The sequence below is a fragment of the Bacillus rossius genome, chromosome 5, assembly GCF_032445375.1.
Source record: "Bacillus rossius redtenbacheri isolate Brsri chromosome 5, Brsri_v3, whole genome shotgun sequence".
Lineage (NCBI taxonomy): Eukaryota > Metazoa > Arthropoda > Insecta > Phasmatodea > Bacillidae > Bacillus > Bacillus rossius.
Genome location: NC_086333.1, coordinates 5,662,977 through 5,683,419, shown reverse-complemented (window position 1 = coordinate 5,683,419; position 20,443 = coordinate 5,662,977). Strand labels below are relative to the sequence as shown.

Sequence of the window (20,443 nt, the reverse complement as noted above, 5' to 3'; positions counted from 1 at the left end):
ACGATGCAAAAAAAAGGAAATATAACATCAATTTAACATAATAGTAACATGTTCGAAAATAAAAACACTGCAAGTTCTTTTACAAACATAATATTTTATTACATAATTTCTATTTTACTACAGGATCACCTGCGAAGGTTAGCAATCTTACAAACATTTAGGTCCGCATAGGCGTGAAATGAATAATTCTTAGCTCCAATCGGTTTATACAAGACAGAGTCCAGCCAGATCCTTTACAGACATAGTCCTCCTCTTCTTGACAGAGTTTCTGGATACCTTGTTTAACAGTTTGCTTGATATCGTTAGAACTGTAAATTACTGCAGCCGATGTCTTGAATGCACACTTCTTCACTTTGTCATCGAACGGATAAGGCTTTCCATATATACAGTCCAACCACAAGTTATATTTCAAAGGTCCGTTTGTTGCTACGTCATCAGTAAGCTGATTGATTATGTCCTGTCTGATATCATCAAGAAAATTACAAATGTCCTTTGACTCACTTAACGTACTTGGATAATAGTAGTCTTTCAATGTTCCACGAAATGCAGACTGCGCCAAGTAGAAGCCATTATCGTTCACTTGTAATGCTCCGATCACAGTCTTATGTTTATTTTCATGTTCAGATGCCACAGCAATCGGTTGCTGCACATCAGTTTTTTTACTTGTACGCTCACGAGTCACCAATCTAAACTCAGGAGTCGTAATTGCTGCAGGTAGTTCAGCAGTAGGCGCACTGACTTCACCTTTACAGTTTATCGAATGTTGGCGCAAATTATCAATTCGAGTAAGCCATTTATGACACTCGTCACAGCGAAACTTCATGCGAGAAGGATTCTTCGTACATTTACTCCTCTCATGTCTCCGTACATCATGTGCAAATGCAAACGTCATGTCGCAGTAGCCACAAGGATGCCTAGTTGAAGACAAACCCGAACCAGATGTCGCTGTTACTGCAACTGAATCATTTCCAGGCATACTCTTATGCACATCAATGCATCGCTGTTGTATAGAAACCTTTACTTTCTGCCGCACTGCAGGTCCTTTACATGTCTCCAAGTGATGCTTCAAATTAGCATTTCTTGTAAATTGCTTGCGACACTTAATACAACCAAACATTTTACGATAAGGGTTCTTGGCACATTCTCTCTTCTCGTGTCGACGAGCATTGCTGATGTTTGAGAAAATCTTGTCACAGTAACGACATCGATGTTCGTTAGTTGACGATTCGACATCCATTGAAGTCTCCATCGAGGGCGAAACAGCGTTCGTCGAGGTTTCCTGTACAGTCAGCACTACCGGCATTAAAGTCTCTTCTGCTGGTGGTATCACATCTGTTGAAATCCCCTCCAATGTTGACGTCATCGTTACCAACGGGATCTGCTCCTTCTCCGTCGTAGCTGTCGATAAGGTTCCCGTAGTCGATGGTACAACCTCCGAGTTCAACGTTAAAGACGGTAAAGATGCCATCGAGTTCGCAAGAACAGGTAATTACGCGATTTATGCACCAGATTAAACAATCTAGGTGATCCTTACACCGCCGTCGTCAGAAACAAACTGAGCGTCCTGCTGTCTAGGACTCGCTTATATACATGCACCGGATGGAATAATACGCTAGTCAAATCAAGAACAATTTATTATAATACTAGAGTCAAAACAACATTAAAAAAATAGAAGCACCATCAAAAAAAAAAGGAAGCACACTTGGAAGCACCGACAACGAAAAGGCAGCACATTTGGAAGCACCGACAACGAAAAGGCAGCACATTTGGAAGCACCGACAACGAAAAAGGCAGCACCATCATCGAAAAGGCCGCACATTTGTCATTGGCTCCAATATTCATTGGCTCCAATATTCATTAGCTCCAATATTCATTGGTTCCATCAGTCTATTGATTCTATCAGTCTAGTGACTCCAACAGTCATTGACACCAACGGCCTTTTTCTTCATCAGCTCCAATGATATTTGGCTAGAATGCTACGAGTCTAAGAGACCATGAGACTACAATTCTACGAGTGTACAAGACTCCTCCAACTACCTTCAAGTGTATAAAGCTCCAAATGCTCCAAAAGCTCCAACACGCAATGTACGCGCAATACATGCAATTTACACGCAATAAATGTAATGATTACACAGTACACACACACACACAGGAAACGGAACGTACACACAGTACACACAGGAAACGGAACGTACACACAGTACACACAGGAAATGGAACGTACACACAGTACACACACAGGGAACGGAACGTACACACAGTACACACAGGGAACGGAACGTACACACAGTACACACAGGAAACGGAACGGACACACAGTACACACAGGAAACGGAACGTACACACAGTACACACAGGAAACGGAACGAACACGTAATATTCACGCAATTGACACACAGTACACGCAGAGTACACGCAATTTACGCAAAGTACACCCAATGTACGCAATGTACGCAATATATATGTAATGTACACACAATGACTACGCTTCGTTCGCGCAGGACAAGCATTTAATGAAAACGAAGCACGTTTGGACGGAAATTCTATAAAAAGAAAGCTCATTTAACGAAAAGGAGGCGCATTCTCTCGTTCATTCAACTTGGTAGGATACGATCTTCAATGATAAGTTAGGATATAATCTCTCCAACAGTCTATGAATCCAACAGTTTATATTTCCATTAGCCATCGACTCCAACAGTCATTGACTCCAACAGTCATTGGCTCCAACAGTCATTGCCTCCAACAGACATTGTCTCCAACGGCCTTTTGGTTCATCAGCTCCAATGATATTTGGTTAGAATGCTACGACTCTAAGAGACTATGGGACTACAATTCTACGAGTGTACAAGACTCCTCCAACTACCTTCAAGCGTACAAAGCTCCAACTACTTCAGCAGCATTATGTTATAATAGTACAAGGCTACTTGACTACGAAGCTACAAGTCTACATGGCTCCAATTGCGGCATCTGTCTTCGTCTGAATTTTCTCTTTGACTCCAACTCCGCCCGCCAGCATCTCTTCGATCTGCACCTCGATTATGTTATAATAGTACAAGGCTACTTGACTACGAAGCTACAAGTCTACATGGCTCCAATTACGGCATCTGTCTTCGGCTGAATTTTCTCTTTGGCTCCAACTGCTACAGCAGCATTATGTTATAATAGTACAAGGCTACTTGACTACGAAGCTACACATCTACAAGGCTCCAATTATCACATCTGTCTTCGTCAGCATTTTCTCTTTTGCTCCCACTGCTCCAAAAGCATTATGTTATATGATTCCATGGATACTTTGTTACATAGCTACAGGTCTACGAGGTTCCAATGCATCATGTTTACGAAGCTTCCAGAACACAGGGTTACGAGACTGCGAGGCTACAGGACTACGAAGCTTCCAGGACACGAGGCTACATGGCTACGAGACTACATGACTCTAACTGATTACAATAGCACCACTCAGTGGTGAGAGTTAGGTTATCTCATGCAAAATTACTTTATGCATGTAGTTCTGCTTTTCAACAACAGATGTCGCCACATGTTGCTTGCAGGTAAATAATATTTAGTTCTTTTATGCGGGATGCGGGATGCTCACTAACGATCGCAAAAGAAGGATGGCTTCGCTAGACTCCAAGGAAAAGGAAGTTCGTCTTACATGTTGGTGCTCCACAGATGTCTCATGACGTAATATTAATTTGACTGAGTAATGATATTTGTCAATTCCACCTGATAAAAATATTGCAAGTTTTGATTTAGTAGCAGAAATTATCGAATTAAATGTAACTCCAATTAAAATGACATGTCTCAATAGACAAAAAAAAAATCCATGCAGAGAGTGGTTCCTCAGAATAGTCAGAAACACTTGAAGAAACACAGGAATGATTGCAAGAACACGGGAAAAACCATCAAATTATTGACATTAATAATCAGGAGCACACGGAGAAAACCATCATAATATTGGCAAGAATAATCAGGAGCACACGGAGAAAACCATCATAATATTGACCAGATTAATCAGAAGTACTCGGAGAAAACCACCACATGTTTTCCTTGATATCATAAAATTACAGGAAAAAAATATTTAAAAAAAATAAAAATTAATAAAAAAATAAAAAAAAATAAAAAAATGCATAAATTTCTGGCTTGTACAATGACTCTATCTTTGCTCAACAATGATAAGTTTACAAGCTAGCAGAAACTGTTTATGCATTTTTTATTTTTTTTATTTTTTTATTTATTTTTATTTTTTTTAAATATTTTTTTCCTGTAATTTTATGATATCAAGGAAAACATGTGGTGGTTTTCTCCGAGTACTTCTGATTAATCTGGTCAATATTATGATGGTTTTCTCCGTGTGCTCCTGATTATTCTTGCCAATATTATGATGGTTTTCTCCGTGTGCTCCTGATTATTAATGTCAATAATTTGATGGTTTTTCCCGTGTTCTTGCAATCATTCCTGTGGTTTCTTCAAGTGTTTCTGACTATTCTGAGGAACCACTCTCTGCATGGATTTTTTTTTGTCTATTGAGACATGTCATTTTAATTGGAGTTACATTTAATTCGATAATTTCTGCTACTAAATCAAAACTTGCAATATTTTTATCAGGTGGAATTGACAAATATCATTACTCAGTCAAATTAATATTACGTCATGAGACATCTGTGGAGCACCAACATGTAGACGAACTTCCTTTTCCTTGGAGTCTAGCGAAGCCATCCTTCTTTTGCGATCGTTAGTGAGCATCCCGCATCCCGCATAAAAGAACTAAATATTATTTACCTGCAAGCAACATGTGGCGACATCTGTTGTTGAAAAGCAGAACTACATGCATAAAGTACTTTTGCATGAGATAACCTAACTCTCACCACTGAGTGGTGCTATTGTAATCAGTTAGAGTCATGTAGTCTCGTAGCCATGTAGCCTCGTGTCCTGGAAGCTTCGTAGTCCTGTAGCCTCGCAGTCTCGTAACCCTGTGTTCTGGAAGCTTCGTAAACATGATGCATTGGAACCTCGTAGACCTGTAGCTATGTAACAAAGTATCCATGGAATCATATAACATAATGCTGTTGGAGCAGTGGGAGCAAAAGAGAAAATGCTGACGAAGACAGATGTGATAATTGGAGCCTTGTAGATGTGTAGCTTCGTAGTCAAGTAGCCTTGTACTATTATAACATAATGCTGCTGTAGCATTTGGAGCCAAAGAGAAAATTCAGCCGAAGACAGATGCCGTAATTGGAGCCATGTAGACTTGTAGCTTCGTAGTCAAGTAGCCTTGTACTATTATAACATAATCGAGGTGCAGATCGAAGAGATGCTGGCGGCCGGAGTTGGAGTCAAAGAGAAAATTCAGACGAAGACAGATGCCGCAATTGGAGCCATGTAGACTTGTAGCTTCGTAGTCAAGTAGCCTTGTACTATTATAACATAATGCTGCTGAAGTAGTTGGAGCTTTGTACGCTTGAAGGTAGTTGGAGGAGTCTTGTACACTCTTAGAATTGTAGTCCCATAGTCTCTTAGAGTCGTAGCATTCTAACCAAATATCATTGGAGCTGATGAACCAAAAGGCCGTTGGAGACAATGTCTGTTGGAGGCAATGACTGTTGGAGCCAATGACTGTTGGAGTCAATGACTGTTGGAGTCGATGGCTAATGGAAATATAAACTGTTGGATTCATAGACTGTTGGAGAGATTATATCCTAACTTATCATTGAAGATCGTATCCTACCAAGTTTAATGAACGAAAGAATGCGCCTCCTTTTCGTTAAATGAGCTTTCGTTTTATAGAATTTCCGTCCAAACGTGCTTCGTTTTCATTAAATGCTTGTCCTGCGCGAACGAAGCGTAGTCATTGTGTGTACATTACATATATATTGCGTACATTGCGTACATTGGGTGTACTTTGCGTAAATTGCGTGTACTCTGCGTGTACTGTGTGTCAATTGCGTGAATATTACGTGTTCGTTCCGTTTCCTGTGTGTACTGTGTGTACGTTCCGTTTCCTGTGTGTACTGTGTGTCCGTTCCGTTTCCTGTGTGTACTGTGTGTACGTTCTGTTCCCTGTGTGTACCGTGTGTACGTTCCGTTTCCTGTGTGTACTGTGTGTACGTTCCGTTCCCTGTGTGTGTACTGTGTGTACGTTCCATTTCCTGTGTGTACTGTGTGTACGTTCCGTTTCCTGTGTGTACTGTGTGTACGTTCCGTTTCCTGTGTGTGTGTGTGTACTGTGTAATCATTACATTTATTGCGTGTAAATTGCATGTATTGCGCGTACATTGCGTGTTGGAGCTGTTGGAGCATTTGGAGCTTTATACACTTGAAGGTAGTTGGAGGAGTCTTGTACACTCGTAGAATTGTAGTCTCATGGTCTCTTAGACTCGTAGCATTCTAGCCAAATATCATTGGAGCTGATGAAGAAAAAGGCCGTTGGTGTCAATGACTGTTGGAGTCACTAGACTGATAGAATCAATAGACTGATGGAACCAATGAATATTGGAGCCAATGAATATTGGAGCCAATGAATATTGGAGCCAATGACAAATGTGCGGCCTTTTCGATGATGGTGCTGCCTTTTTCGTTGTCGGTGCTTCCAAATGTGCTGCCTTTTCGTTGTCGGTGCTTCCAAATGTGCTGCCTTTTCGTTGTCGGTGCTTCCAAGTGTGCTTCCTTTTTTTTTTGATGGTGCTTCTATTTTTTTAATGTTGTTTTGACTCTAGTATTAAAATAAATTGTTTTTGATTTGATTAGCGTATTATTCCATCCGGTGCATGTATATAAGCGAGTCATAGACAGCAGGACGCTCAGTTTGTTTCTGACGACGGCGGTGTAAGGATAACCTAGATTGTTTAATCTGGTGCATAAATCGCGTAATTACCTGTTCTTGCGAACTCGATGGCATCTTTACCGTCTTTAACGTTGAACTCGGAGGTTGTACCATCGACTACGGGAACCCCTATCGACAGCTACGACGGAGAAGGAGCAGATCCCGTTGGTAACGATGACGTCAACATTGGAGGGGATTTCAACAGATGTGATACCACCAGCAGAAGAGACTTTAATGCCGGTAGTGCTGACTGTACAGGAAACCTCGACGAACGCTGTTTCGCCCTCGATGGAGACTTCAATGGATGTCGAATCGTCAACTAACGAACATCGATGTCGTTACTGTGACAAGATTTTCTCAAACATCAGCAATGCTCGTCGACACGAGAAGAGAGAATGTGCCAAGAACCCTTATCGTAAAATGTTTGGTTGTATTAAGTGTCGCAAGCAATTTACAAGAAATGCTAATTTGAAGCATCACTTGGAGACATGTAAAGGACCTGCAGTGCGGCAGAAAGTAAAGGTTTCTATACAACAGCGATGCATTGATGTGCATAAGAGTATGCCTGGAAATGATTCAGTTGCAGTAACAGCGACATCTGGTTCGGGTTTGTCTTCAACTAGGCATCCTTGTGGCTACTGCGACATGACGTTTGCATTTGCACATGATGTACGGAGACATGAGAGGAGTAAATGTACGAAGAATCCTTCTCGCATGAAGTTTCGCTGTGACGAGTGTCATAAATGGTTTACTCGAATTGATAATTTGCGCCAACATTCGATAAACTGTAAAGGTGAAGTCAGTGCGCCTACTGCTGAACTACCTGCAGCAATTACGACTCCTGAGTTTAGATTGGTGACTCGTGAGCGTACAAGTAAAAAAACTGATGTGCAGCAACCGATTGCTGTGGCATCTGAACATGAAAATAAACATAAGACTGTGATCGGAGCATTACAAGTGAACGATAATGGCTTCTACTTGGCGCAGTCTGCATTTCGTGGAACATTGAAAGACTACTATTATCCAAGTACGTTAAGTGAGTCAAAGGACATTTGTAATTTTCTTGATGATATCAGACAGGACATAATCAATCAGCTTACTGATGACGTAGCAACAAACGGACCTTTGAAATATAACTTGTGGTTGGACTGTATATATGGAAAGCTTTATCCGTTCGATGACAAAGTGAAGAAGTGTGCATTCAAGACATCGGCTGCAGTAATTTACAGTTCTAACGATATCAAGCAAACTGTTAAACAAGGTATCCAGAAACTCTGTCAAGAAGAGGAGGACTATGTCTGTAAAGGATCTGGCTGGACTCTGTCTTGTATAAACCGATTGGAGCTAAGAATTATTCATTTCACGCCTATGCGGACCTAAATGTTTGTAAGATTGCTAACCTTCGCAGGTGATCCTGTAGTAAAATAGAAATTATGTAATAAAATATTATGTTTGTAAAAGAACTTGCAGTGTTTTTATTTTCGAACATGTTACTATTATGTTAAATTGATGTTATATTTCCTTTTTTTTGCATCGTCCTAGATCGTACCAAGGACCTTAGTCGACCTAATCAATCAGTATATAGATTACAAATTTATTTAATGAATTTTGGAATTTTTCCCGAATTTCTAGCTAAATAGTTATGTATTTTCAAGATGGCGGCCAAATGACAAGATGTCGGGTGTCACAGCAATAATAAATGATTACTGCACTCTAGCGGATAAGAATTAAACTAACATGGCGTCAGCGCACTCTCGCCGACGATACACTGATGATGGCTTCCAGCAGACGAGGACAAGATGGCGGACATGACGTCATACTAGATGACGATATATAAGCTTTAAAAAAAAGTGGTGGGAGTCAGTGTGCTAGCACCCACCACGGGGGAAGGATCGGTCGCCATTTTTAATTTTTTTGCACTCGTCGGGTTTGAACCGAGGACTCCGAGCTCCGTGTCGTTAATGTATGATTTTTAAAAAAAATTTATTGAAATTTTATTAAGTAAATTTTTTATTAATTTTTAAAAAAAATTTCATTAAAATCGGATAATAAATAAAAAAGTTAAAGATGGCGGCCGTAACGGAAATTGCAACGGTGACGTCATAATCCATGATGACGTCAGAGGCTTATCGTAGGCTGTAGACATGGATGCTTAAGCCTACATATGGACATTTCTAGCCGCTGGGATTTTTAAGGACTAAAAACGGGAAATTTTCCCTCGAAACGGGAATTTTTCTCTCGAAAACGGGAATTTTTTGAGATTTTTTGGCGGAATTTTTTTCCACAGAAATGTACATTTTGGCGAATTTTGAGGAATTTTGGGCAATTGTTGCCCAATTTTGGCGAATTTTGAGGGTCAAAGGTCAAGGTCAAACTTGTCCCGTTACGCTGTGTCCCGTTACACTCCTCCAAGATGGCCGCCGTGACGTCACAATCCAAGATGGCGGACACCGGCACCGGCACCACACCCAGAACCCGTGCGCTCGGATGCCCTATTATATACTACTATGAAGTATATGCAAAATTAAATTATAAATTGCAACGACAGGGTCTAAAACATGTCTTGGCTTTCATGTTTCGTTCATTGGAACCATGCACTTTACTGTTGCGCTACAGACACACATAACCTACAAATTTGAGACGTTACCTCATAACTATAATAAAGCTAGTTTAATCAGGAATTCTTAAAGTTGTGTTTATTTCACATTAAAATTATTTAAGTTATCAAAATATATTCAATTGACACAGCAATATTTTTGGTACGTTTCTAGATGTCCAGAAACTCGAACGTATGCGGGTGCGTGCGAGTCCGCCATCTTGCCAGCTTCGGCTCGTGGGTGTACTTCCCCAGCAGTCAACACCAGAGGCACCGCCTGAGTCCACAGTGCTCGGAGGCCACAAGCAAGCGGGAACACCGATGCTTGCGGGAGACGGGTTGTCGCGAGTCACGACCAGACGAGGCTAGTGCAGTTCAGACTGGAGCTGCTGGACCCGAGCTCGTCTCTCCGGCCCGTCCCCCCTCCCCCCTTCCGTTACTCGTTCGGCATCAGCCACTGTAGTGACCGCGATACGTTTAGATATGCGTCACTTGCAATTCACATTAAATCCTTCTTAAAAAGTTACAGTTACACGTAAATTATTCAACGAAAAAAAATCATTGCTCATTTAAATGTTATAAAAAATATGTAAGCAAATCTTTCAGTACTTGCCAGAGATTTGTAATATCTAACTTCGATTACGAGCAAAGTCATGTGTTCTCATGTTGCACATACATTTATAACACGAAACTCGGACACAAAATTTAATATAGGATTTTTTTTTTTAAAGGGCAGTGTTTACATAGGTACACACATTATAAGATATACTTATACGGCGTTACTAAAATATTAACCCGAATAATTTTAAAACACATATAATATATGTATTAAAGGGTAATCGTACTATTATAAAGTTTTATTTCATAAAATATATGCGTGGTGCATGAATAACGCGGGTCCACCATCTGTTCGAAATGTCTGAGACTTCCACAGGTAGCAGCACTTTATTTACACATTTCCGTTCAAATTTACTTCCTTTACATTCATGAAATTACTTCTACCAATTGTCGTGTGCCGAGACCTACGATGCTATAACATAAAGGTGATGATGTGTCAGAAAGATAAGACTACAAGAAGTGTGCGAAGAAGGCAGGAAGGCAGGAAGGCTGGAAGGCAGGAAGGCAGGAAAGCTGGAAGGCAGGAAGGCAGGAAGGCAGGAAGGCAGGAAGGCGGGAAGGCAGGAAGGCAGGAAGGCGGGAAGGTGGGAAGGCGGGAAGGTAGGAAGGCAGGAAGGCAGGAAGGCAGGAAGACAGGAAGGCGGGAAGGCAGGAAGGCGGGAAGGTGGGAAGGCGGGAAGGTAGGAAGGCAGGAAGGCAGGAAGGCAGGAAGACAGGAAGGCGGGAAGGCAGGAAGGCGGGAAGGCTGGAAGGCAGGAAGGCAGGAAGGCAGGAAGGCAGGAAGGCAGGAAGTCTGGAAGGTAGGAAGGCAGGAAGGCAGGAAGGCGGGAAGGCAGGAAGGCGGGAAGGTAGGAAGGCAGGAAGGCAGGAAGGCAGGAAGTCTGGAAGGTAGGAAGGCAGGAAGGCAGGAAGGCAGGAAGGCAGGAAGGCAGGAAGGCAGGAAGGCAGGAAGGCAGGAAGGCAGGAAGGCAGGAAGTCTGGAAGGTAGGAAGGCAGGAAGGCAGGAAGGCAGGAAGGCAGGAAGGCAGGAAGGCAGGAAGGCAGGAAGGCAGGAAGGCAGGAAGGCAGGAAGGCAGGAAGGTAGGAAGGCAGGAAGGCAGGAAGGCAGGAAGGCAGGAAGGCAGGAAGGCAGGAAGGCAGGAAGGCGGGAAGTCTGGAAGGTAGGAAGGTAGGAAGGCAGGAAGGCGGGAAGGCGGGAAGGCAGGAAGGCAGGAAGGCAGGAAGGCAGGAAGGCAGGAAGTCTGGAAGGTAGGAAGGCAGGAAGGCAGGAAGGCAGGAAGGCAGGAAGGCAGGAAGGCAGGAAGGCAGGAAGGCAGGAAGGCAGGAAGGTAGGAAGGCAGGAAGGCAGGAAGGTAGGAAGGCAGGAAGGCAGGAAGGCGGGAAGGCGGGAAGGCGGGAAGGCGGGAAGGCGGGAAGGCGGGAAGGCGGGAAGGCGGGAAGGCGGGAAGGCGGGAAGGCGGGAAGGTGGGAAGGCGGGAAGGCGGGAAGGCGGGAAGGTGGGAAGGCGGGAAGGCTGGAAGGCAGGAAGGCAGGAAGGCAGGAAGGCTGGAAGGCAGGAAGGTAGGAAGGCAGGAAGGCAGGAAGGCTGGAAGGTAGGAAGGCGGGAAGGCGGGAAGGCGGGAAGGCAGGAAGTCTGGAAGGCAGGAAGGCTGGAAGGCAGGAAGGCTGGAAGGCAGGAAGGCAGGAAGACAGGAAGGCAGGAAGGCAGGAAGGCAGGAAGGCTGGAAGGCAGGAAGGCAGGAAGGCAGGAAGGCAGGAAGGCAGGAAGTCTGGAAGGTAGGAAGGCAGGAAGGCAGGAAGGCGGGAAGGCAGGAAGGCAGGAAGGCTGGAAGGCAGGAAGGCAGGAAGGCTGGAAGGCAGGAAGGCAGGAAGGCTGGAAGGCAGGAAGGCAGGAAGACAGGAAGGCAGGAAGGCAGGAAGGCAGGAAGGCTGGAAGGCAGGAAGGCGGGAAGGCTGGAAGGCAGGAAGACAGGAAGGCGGGAAGGCGGGAAGGCAGGAAGGCTGGAAGGCAGGAAGGCAGGAAGGCAGGAAGGCAGGAAGGCAGGAAGACAGGAAGGCAGGAAGGCAGGAAGGCAGGAAGGCAGGAAGGCAGGAAGGCTGGAAGGCGGGAAGGCAGGAAGGTAGGCGGGAAGGCAGGAAGGCGGGAAGGCAGGAAGGCGGGAAGGCAGGAAGGCGGGAAGGCAGGAAGGCCGGATGGTTGGCTCACCTGCTGCGCACCCCGAGGATGGCGCGCACGCCGATGAACTTGATCTTCTGCTTGCTCTGGCCCACCATGAACACCACGTCGAAGAGGCTGGCGTTGGTGACGGTGTTGGTCTCGTTGTTGAGGAACATGCGCGTGAAGTCCTTGGCCAGCTGGTCGCAGTCCTCGAACTGGTCGCGCACCGAGTCCAGCAGCGGGCTGGACGGCCGCATGTGGCCTATTGGGCGCCAGGAGCCGCGCCTGCGAGCAGCCCAGCCCGCATGCACTCATATGCTTCCTCCTACTTCTTTCCATTATAAACACTTTTCTTTCCTATCAAAACGTATACAATTCTTAATAATTTTATGTAAAATCTTAATATTCTTTCACTTGTGAAAACGTTATGCGTGAGATTAAAAATACTGGTATTCTTCTATAAGAATAGAAGGTGGAAACTTAATGCGAAACGCAAGTTGTAAGTATGCCGATGCCTGCGTTTCGTTTTTTCATCAGGCGTAATTTGTAGACACGTGTTTGAAAACATATAAATTTTTAAATCTTTTATGCGTGTAGCATTTTTGCGTTGTTTGTAAACCGGCCTAATTATCGGTAGACCGTACTCAGCTCTGAAATACTTACATACTAATATTACCTACTGTTAACACGTATGTCACAGCGAGCAAGTTTGCACGTTATCTAGGTCATAAATTATGAGATTTTAGCTTGTCCAATATCCAATCCTGTTCATGATATATGTTAGCTCAATCGATAATTAAACTATTATAATTTGATAGTTTGGCTGCTATATAATAAGCCAAATCAGTGGCCAATGCAAATGAAAACAAAATTGTTCTTCATAATTATTAATAAATGGATTCGAGGTGAAAAAAGGCAAATCACTTTAAATATTCGGCGCTGTTTATTAATTCACTAGAACAGCAATTTGTGGCTTGTATAACAAGCTGTCTGAAACATGTCATATTAACAACAAAATCACTCTATAAATACTTCAGCACTATTTCTAAGCAATTATACAGTTTGTTGTCCATAGAGAGTTAGAAAGTTTTTTGAAACACTGAAATTATATCGTTGCTACTACAATTTGTTTGGAAAATAATCGTTGCAACGTTTTTATTGGCAAACGCAAAAGAATCTTCTCATTGGAAAAGCTATATTTTTCGTCAGTTCAATGGGTCACAGGGTACATACACTACATTCACTTATAGCTTGGCATTGCTTTGATCATCGGACGATGGGTACTTGAGCACGCTTTCTAAGATACCTATTGTTACAAATATTCTTGTGACTGTGGGAGAATAAATGAACTTTTAGGTTTCAAAATTTATTCAAACTTTCTTCCTTGTATTTTCAGGATTTGTTTTTATGAATATTTTATGTTAATTTTTATTTTTCAATCTAACTGTATATCTATGTTTTGGATATTTTATTTTCAACTTGATTTCAAGTTTTCTAAACAACCAATATTAAGTAAGCTTTGTAATTATCAAAATCTTATATTTTAATACTGTAAATAATTAAATAAATCAGACGTATAATATTTCTCATATAGATGTTTCCTTCTATGCATAATATTGTAAGGTATATTTTTCTGCATGGAGAATGACATATGTTTTACGTTTTAAGATGGTTTTAGAACTCAGGTGATTTTATAAAGCAACTTATGATTGGCTAAACAGTTTGTTCAGGGTAATGAGGTATCCATGCTCAGCTGTATGGAAGGTTTAGTAGAATCAGCCATTGTGAGCTACAGTCCATGTATAGTTGATATCAGCTTCTTTTTTTTTATATAAAATTTGATGATTCTGAAGGTTTCTAAATGTATAGTAAAATTTTATTTAAGAGAACTAATTAATTATAGGAAGATATTACAACTATTGTAACAGGAATGATTGTCATCAACGTGATATCGAAGAACGTTATATTTATATGGAGAGACAGTTATAAAATTAAGCTTTGTTGAAGAATTCTGCACAGTAATTTAATTTTTGGGCTCTTGAAGATAATTATATTGATGAATCCTGCGCAGTTAGTTAATTTTGGGTCTCGTGTATTAAATCGAAGTTTGAAAAGCTTGTGACAACGATAGAGACAAGTCATCGAATTTACTCTAGCGAGTACCTCCCGGAATATTCAGTTAAGCCTTCGAATCTGTGAGAAAATATACTCTTTGAGTGGTGAACTACTTGGATTCAATTTATAAAAGGGCTACACGTGGCAGCATCGAAAGACGGACCTGCTAAGACTATCGAACATCCACTGAAGTATGTGTACCAATCCGCTGCCTTAAACGAAATCCGAGACTCCGAAAGCTGTATAAGGACAATATGCTATCTTAACTAACAAAAAATAAAAAAAAGTTATTTACAAGGATTATATAATATGGCAATAGCAGAATTTTTTGAAAATATCCAATTGCGTTTTCTGTAATATTGGCTTTTGAATAGTTATATTAACTTAATTGCCTTTAAAATATTTACATGTTTTATTTAGATATTATAATTTTTGTTTGTTTATTTAACCCAAAGGTTTAACGGATGATGAAGTTTCAAATTGAGGTAGTCATAATTTTGTTTGAAGTAAGTTTTCACGTTAAATTTTATTTAATATTATAATTGATTGATTCAACTTTTATTGCAGTTCGAATATTTGAAATATCTGTGTTATTTACAGATGGATGATATTAAAAGTTTAATATATTTGTAATTTATAAGGTAATGGCCATAAGTATATAACCAATGGGTAACTGCAAGAAAATTAAATTTGAGGATAATTTTGTGATTTTTTTTGTGTATTCCGGAATGGTCAATAATCTGAAAAAAATTGGTGTATTTACGCATAACAACAAAAGGTAGTTCAAAGTTACATCAAAACGTTTGCACAAGAAATACCTTAACTTTTATTCAACTTCGACTATATGTTGTTGTTAGAATTATTATAATAATTTCATATTTGTTTGTGAAATATAATTGGCGCCATTTACGAGTTACTTATCAAGTCGTATTAAAATCTATAAACCTCAAATATAAATACCTGTCTTCTTGATGATTACACATTAAAATAAAGATAACAGGAGGCAATTATTTTTAGTTAAAGAAATTTTCGTGAGAAACATTTATTGTGATTAACAAATAAGGTAAATATATAAAATCTAGTCTCACAACATCCTACGATTGTATTTAGTGCACTGACCCAATCATGTACTTGCAAATCAAACATTAAATTGTTTACACTCAGACATCAACCAAAGACTTGCATCATATGCTCGAGTGCACTGGGTGTTGTCATGTTTAGCCTAAAACATATTGAACAAAATAAATTTTTTACGCCTCTAGTGTGTATGCTGTTTTACTCTCACACGGCTATTTGGTTATTTTAATTTCTTGTCATTTTTATCATTTAAGCGATATTCCTGTTGATTTATTAAAATAACACAGCAGCTTATGTTGCTTGTTATGAAGTTTTGTCACCATAAAATTTTTAAAATCACATTTTTGTATCATTTTAACACATATCATGTTAAATTATTTATCTCAACTGAATAAAATGAATTATTTTACAAATTTAAAATATTAAATTTAAATATTTGTAGGGTTTTAATGTTTTTTGTTGCAAGCTACATTAGTCTTTAAATCATAAATAAGTTTTCTCTTTAATTTTGTGAATAGTAACTCCATTTATATGCAAACAAATATTTTTAAAGTATTTAGGCTATCATTAATTGCAATTTATATTTAATGTTCTTTCAATGTAAATCAATACCATAAAATGAAAAGAAGCCAAAAAAGAAAAATACATCTAAAATGTTTCACGTCAAATGAATGAAATACAAGTACAAGAGTGCTTGCAAGACTTGTGACGTAGCTACGGCCACGTCCTCGGCCTCGTCGCTACTTCTTCGCGAGGACTGTGATAGCGCATGTTGGTTCACTGCTGTGCGAGCTGACCCTAGGTGTTGTGGCTACACCCAACACACGCGCACAGTGCTTGTTTTCAATACGATATGGCAATGCAATGACAACACTTGGAATGACCGAAAAACCTTAAAAAAAAGAAAATCTGGGCGTGGCCACCACGCGTGTTAGAAGTGAAAATTCATAATTAAATCATTCACTTGAATAATTAAACATAATATTCAACTATTCAATCTTAATATATATATAAAAATCCAGTGTCCTGATATTTGTTTCCTGTGAACTCTTCACCAAGTCAACCGATTTCGATGAAAATGGGCATTTATGTGTAATTTTTTCCAACTTAAGAGATAGGATGGTTTTTATTTCGATGAATGGTCTTAATAATTTATAATTAATAATAAACTGATTATCAATGTTGATTGGTGTTATTAATCGTAAGTTTCATAAGTCTCAAACAGATGGCGCCTTAAATCTGTTTTTTACAGACAACTGTTGTACTGTCTGACATAAATACCTCATAGATGGCGCTACGTTTCAATTCAAATTTTATTTTTCTCCATGTTGTGCATATTTTCGTTGATCAATGTACTACGTAACCTCGCTTTTTTTGTATTATTTTTGATTTTATTCTCACGTGTTTACAATTATTGATATCTATCTTCAGCTGTCAATCTACAGATATAATAATAAAACAAATAGTATTAGCTAGAAAATCAGAGTTCATAAAATTTTATTTCATGTTAAAAAATTTGTAAGTATTAATTAATTCTACCTTTCCTGCAAATTTTATAATATAAGTTTATAAAAATTACAAAAATATCTATGTATTAAGTGCTTGCTTTTATTTTCTCATTTTGATTGAAATTTTATTATTTTTCAGTAAAATGCCACAGCAAAGCGTGGCCGGGTCTGCTAGTTTAACGATAAAACACCAAAATAAAGAACACAGTGAGGTGTACTTTGGAGGTTTGCAGTTGTAACAAACATGGCTTCCAAATACTTGCAGAAATATCTTTTTGTTTCCTGGCTCTAAATATATTTTTTTACTATCCTTCCCCCTCACCCTCAGAATCATTGTGTACCCCATTTCTGAGTTTGCACTTTTCGTTGAGCTCTTATAAGTGAACGCCTTGACGTACCCTATTGCCAACATTGACGCACAGTTTCGCTATTCGAACCTGCGACCTCTGGTTCGTCGACTCTACTGTCCAGATCCCAGTAAGGCAGACACCCTCGAGACGGCGCTAGGGCTTGTCGCTCTACAGAATGCCGCTGGTTGTGTCCGGGTGGGACGAGAGGGATCCCATTAGCCACACGGGTTTCTCTGCCTGAGAGAGTAGCAGGTTGCAAGCCCTCTCCCCACCCACAAGTCCCTCTCACAGATGAGATACCTTCCTTTAATTAAGGTGCCGGGCTAATGAAACGGACTATTTGCCTTCCATTACGCGTGGCCGACCGCGCCGTCAAAGAGACAGTATCACGTGGTCCGGGAGGGGGAGGGAGGGTGAGCACCGATTATGTTGTACCCGCAGTCACTTCTGTTCAAAAAAATTTAAACTAGGAACTTTTTTAAAACTATTTGAATCATATCCCTTACAACTATAAGAACTTATTGCTCTATCACAAAACTCCCTCTATATCTGACCAATTATACTTTTTTTTTAAAACAAACTATAAAAATAATGTAATTTTTTTTTCACAACACGAATCAGTTCACTATATAATTTTAACAGTTTTATATCATTTTAAAACACATAAACACAAAATTCCTTTGATAACTTTACAATCATTGTATTGTGATTTCTAACATGTGTTATAGTCCTTTTAAACGAATGATTGTATAAAATCATTTTTTGAGAAAATAACTGAATATTTCTAGGAATGAACGTTGTACTTACGCAGTGATCTTTTTTTTTTTTTTTTAAATTGGGGGCGATTTTAAGTAATTGTGTCCATGTCTTATTATTATTACTCATTATTTAAATTGAAGTGATTGTATAAGTTGGTAAATGACGTCAATTTCTTTTTAACTCATAGTATGTTCAATAGGTTTTTGGATATTTCATTATTAGTATACTTTGGTATTTCCGGCGCCTGGAGTCGGAGTGAGGATTGAGTGTAGGTCCGCCATATTTGATTGTGATGTCACGACGGCCATCTTGTATGACCTCAACCTTCAAAAATCAGCCACAATTTGCCAAAAGGACTTAAATATACACTAAATTTACCAAACATTCACCAAAATTCAACAAAATTTCCAGTGTTTAGGAAACATTATCTCAACAAATCTCAAAAAATCGGAAATACAAAAATTTCAATATTTTGAGGAAAAAATTCCCATTATGAGGAAAATTTTCCCTTTTTTAAAACTCAAATATGCCAGTGGTATGAAAAGTCCGTAAAACGGCTTAAAATCAGCATCTACAAGCCGCCATAAGCCGCTGAGGACATGACCTTGACAATTAGAATGCTATGGGCGCCATTTAGAATTATTATGTAATCGTTGAAATTTTCTTTACGGCTGCAATCTTAAAAATCCGTAATTAATATGTGATTTATATAGGAAGAATTTTAAAATTAAAAAATAAAAATATATAAAATAATTAATAAAAATAATCCAGAATCATAGATTATGTCATAGCTGCCATTTTGGAAATTTGTAATTATTTTACTCTAGTTCGGAAAAATCTGAATTTAATTTTAAAAAAATCTGCAAAACAATTTACTGTTTGATTCGATTAGTTCCTGTCCATGGTTCGATACTTGATCAATCCAAAAAATAATTTTACGTAAAATTTTTTATTCAAAAAAAAGTGGCTCAGGTTCCTAGTCTACCAGTAAGTCGATGATGACATATTAGACGTCTTCATGGAAATTTGTATTTATTGCCTTATAAATTCGCGAATAAAATTCAAAAATTCAACTAAATATTATGCATTAAAATAATAATTGACTAGATAGATTCCCGTCTTTGGTTAGATTCCAGCCAGTGGTAAAAACAACTATAGTTTAGAAAAAAATTATATTATTTTTTCAATTAACTTTCGTGAAGTTTATTAATCATTATCTCTACGAAAAACGACACTATACAAAACAACTGTCCGTCGAAATAATTATGTTGTCGCAGTGACAACAATGGAAGTCTAATTTTTTGATACTTCTAATACCTTTCAACGAGCTTTGCACTATGTTAGGTGTATAGTTGAAGTGTCTTCGGACTACGAGGACAGGCTTATAGACCACAGGTACCAGGACCACAATACCTTCTTCATCGGAAACAAATATAACATATTTCAAGCATTCAAGTCTCTGAACTGTCAGACCTAATATATCGAAAAAATCAATTACAAGCAATTAGACAAACTGAACTTGATTTACGCTTACTAAAGGAACAGGAATACCGGAAAAATCTATTATCAAGACAATGATGATTCGAATCAGTAAACATTCAGAGCTACCACAGATTCGTCTAAGAACTTTTAATGAAAATGCACACATTCAACAAAATAAAAACACATAATACAAACACAATGGACACACGGAACACCCAGTACACACAATAAATACACAGTAGATACACACACAGCACACACATTGGACACAAAGTACATATACTGGCACACAGTACACACACTGGACATGAGTAGTATGAAAACGGGGCTCCGAACGCAGGGTTCAGGGTCAGGAGCCGAGGAAACGACCGCCATATTGGATAGTGACGTCACGACGGCCATCTTGGATGACATTGACCTTGAACCTAGACCTTGACATGAAACCTTCAAAATATACCCAAAATTCCTCAAAATTCACCAAAATTACCAATTTTTTTGGAAAAAAAATTCCGTCAAAAAATCTCAAAAATTTGAAAAATAAAAAAATCTCTTTTCGAGAGAAAAATTCCCGTTTCGAGGGAAAATTTCCAGTTTTTAACCCATAAAAACACCAGCGAATAAAAATGTCCATATATAGGCTTAAGCATCCATGTCTACAGCCTCCGATAAGCCTCTGATGTCATCATGGATTATGACGTCACCGTTGCAATTTTCGTTATGGCCGCCATCTTGAAAATCTATATTTATTTTCGGATTTTAATGAAAAAAATTTAAAATTTATATAAAAATTCAATTAATAAAATATTAATAAAAATTAAAAAAACAAACAAATGTTGCAATTTCCGTTAAGGCCGCCATCTTGAAAAACCGTAATTTTTATGTTAGAAAATCGGGAATATTTTAAAATTTATAAAAAAAATTAAATAACAGAACTAAATAATAATAATATAATAAAAAATT

The 20,443-nt window shown here is 39.2% G+C and overlaps 1 protein-coding gene across 1 annotated transcript in view; it reads right to left on the bottom strand.

Moving 5' to 3' along the window:
- LOC134531566 (uncharacterized) overlaps positions 1-20,443 on the bottom strand; it is a 506,394-nt gene that overhangs the window by 333,291 nt on the left and 152,660 nt on the right. The window contains exon 6 of the mRNA XM_063367273.1: positions 12,241-12,477. Within this exon, the coding sequence (XP_063223343.1) occupies positions 12,241-12,477 (237 nt within the window). The remainder of the gene's footprint in view (positions 1-12,240; positions 12,478-20,443) is intronic.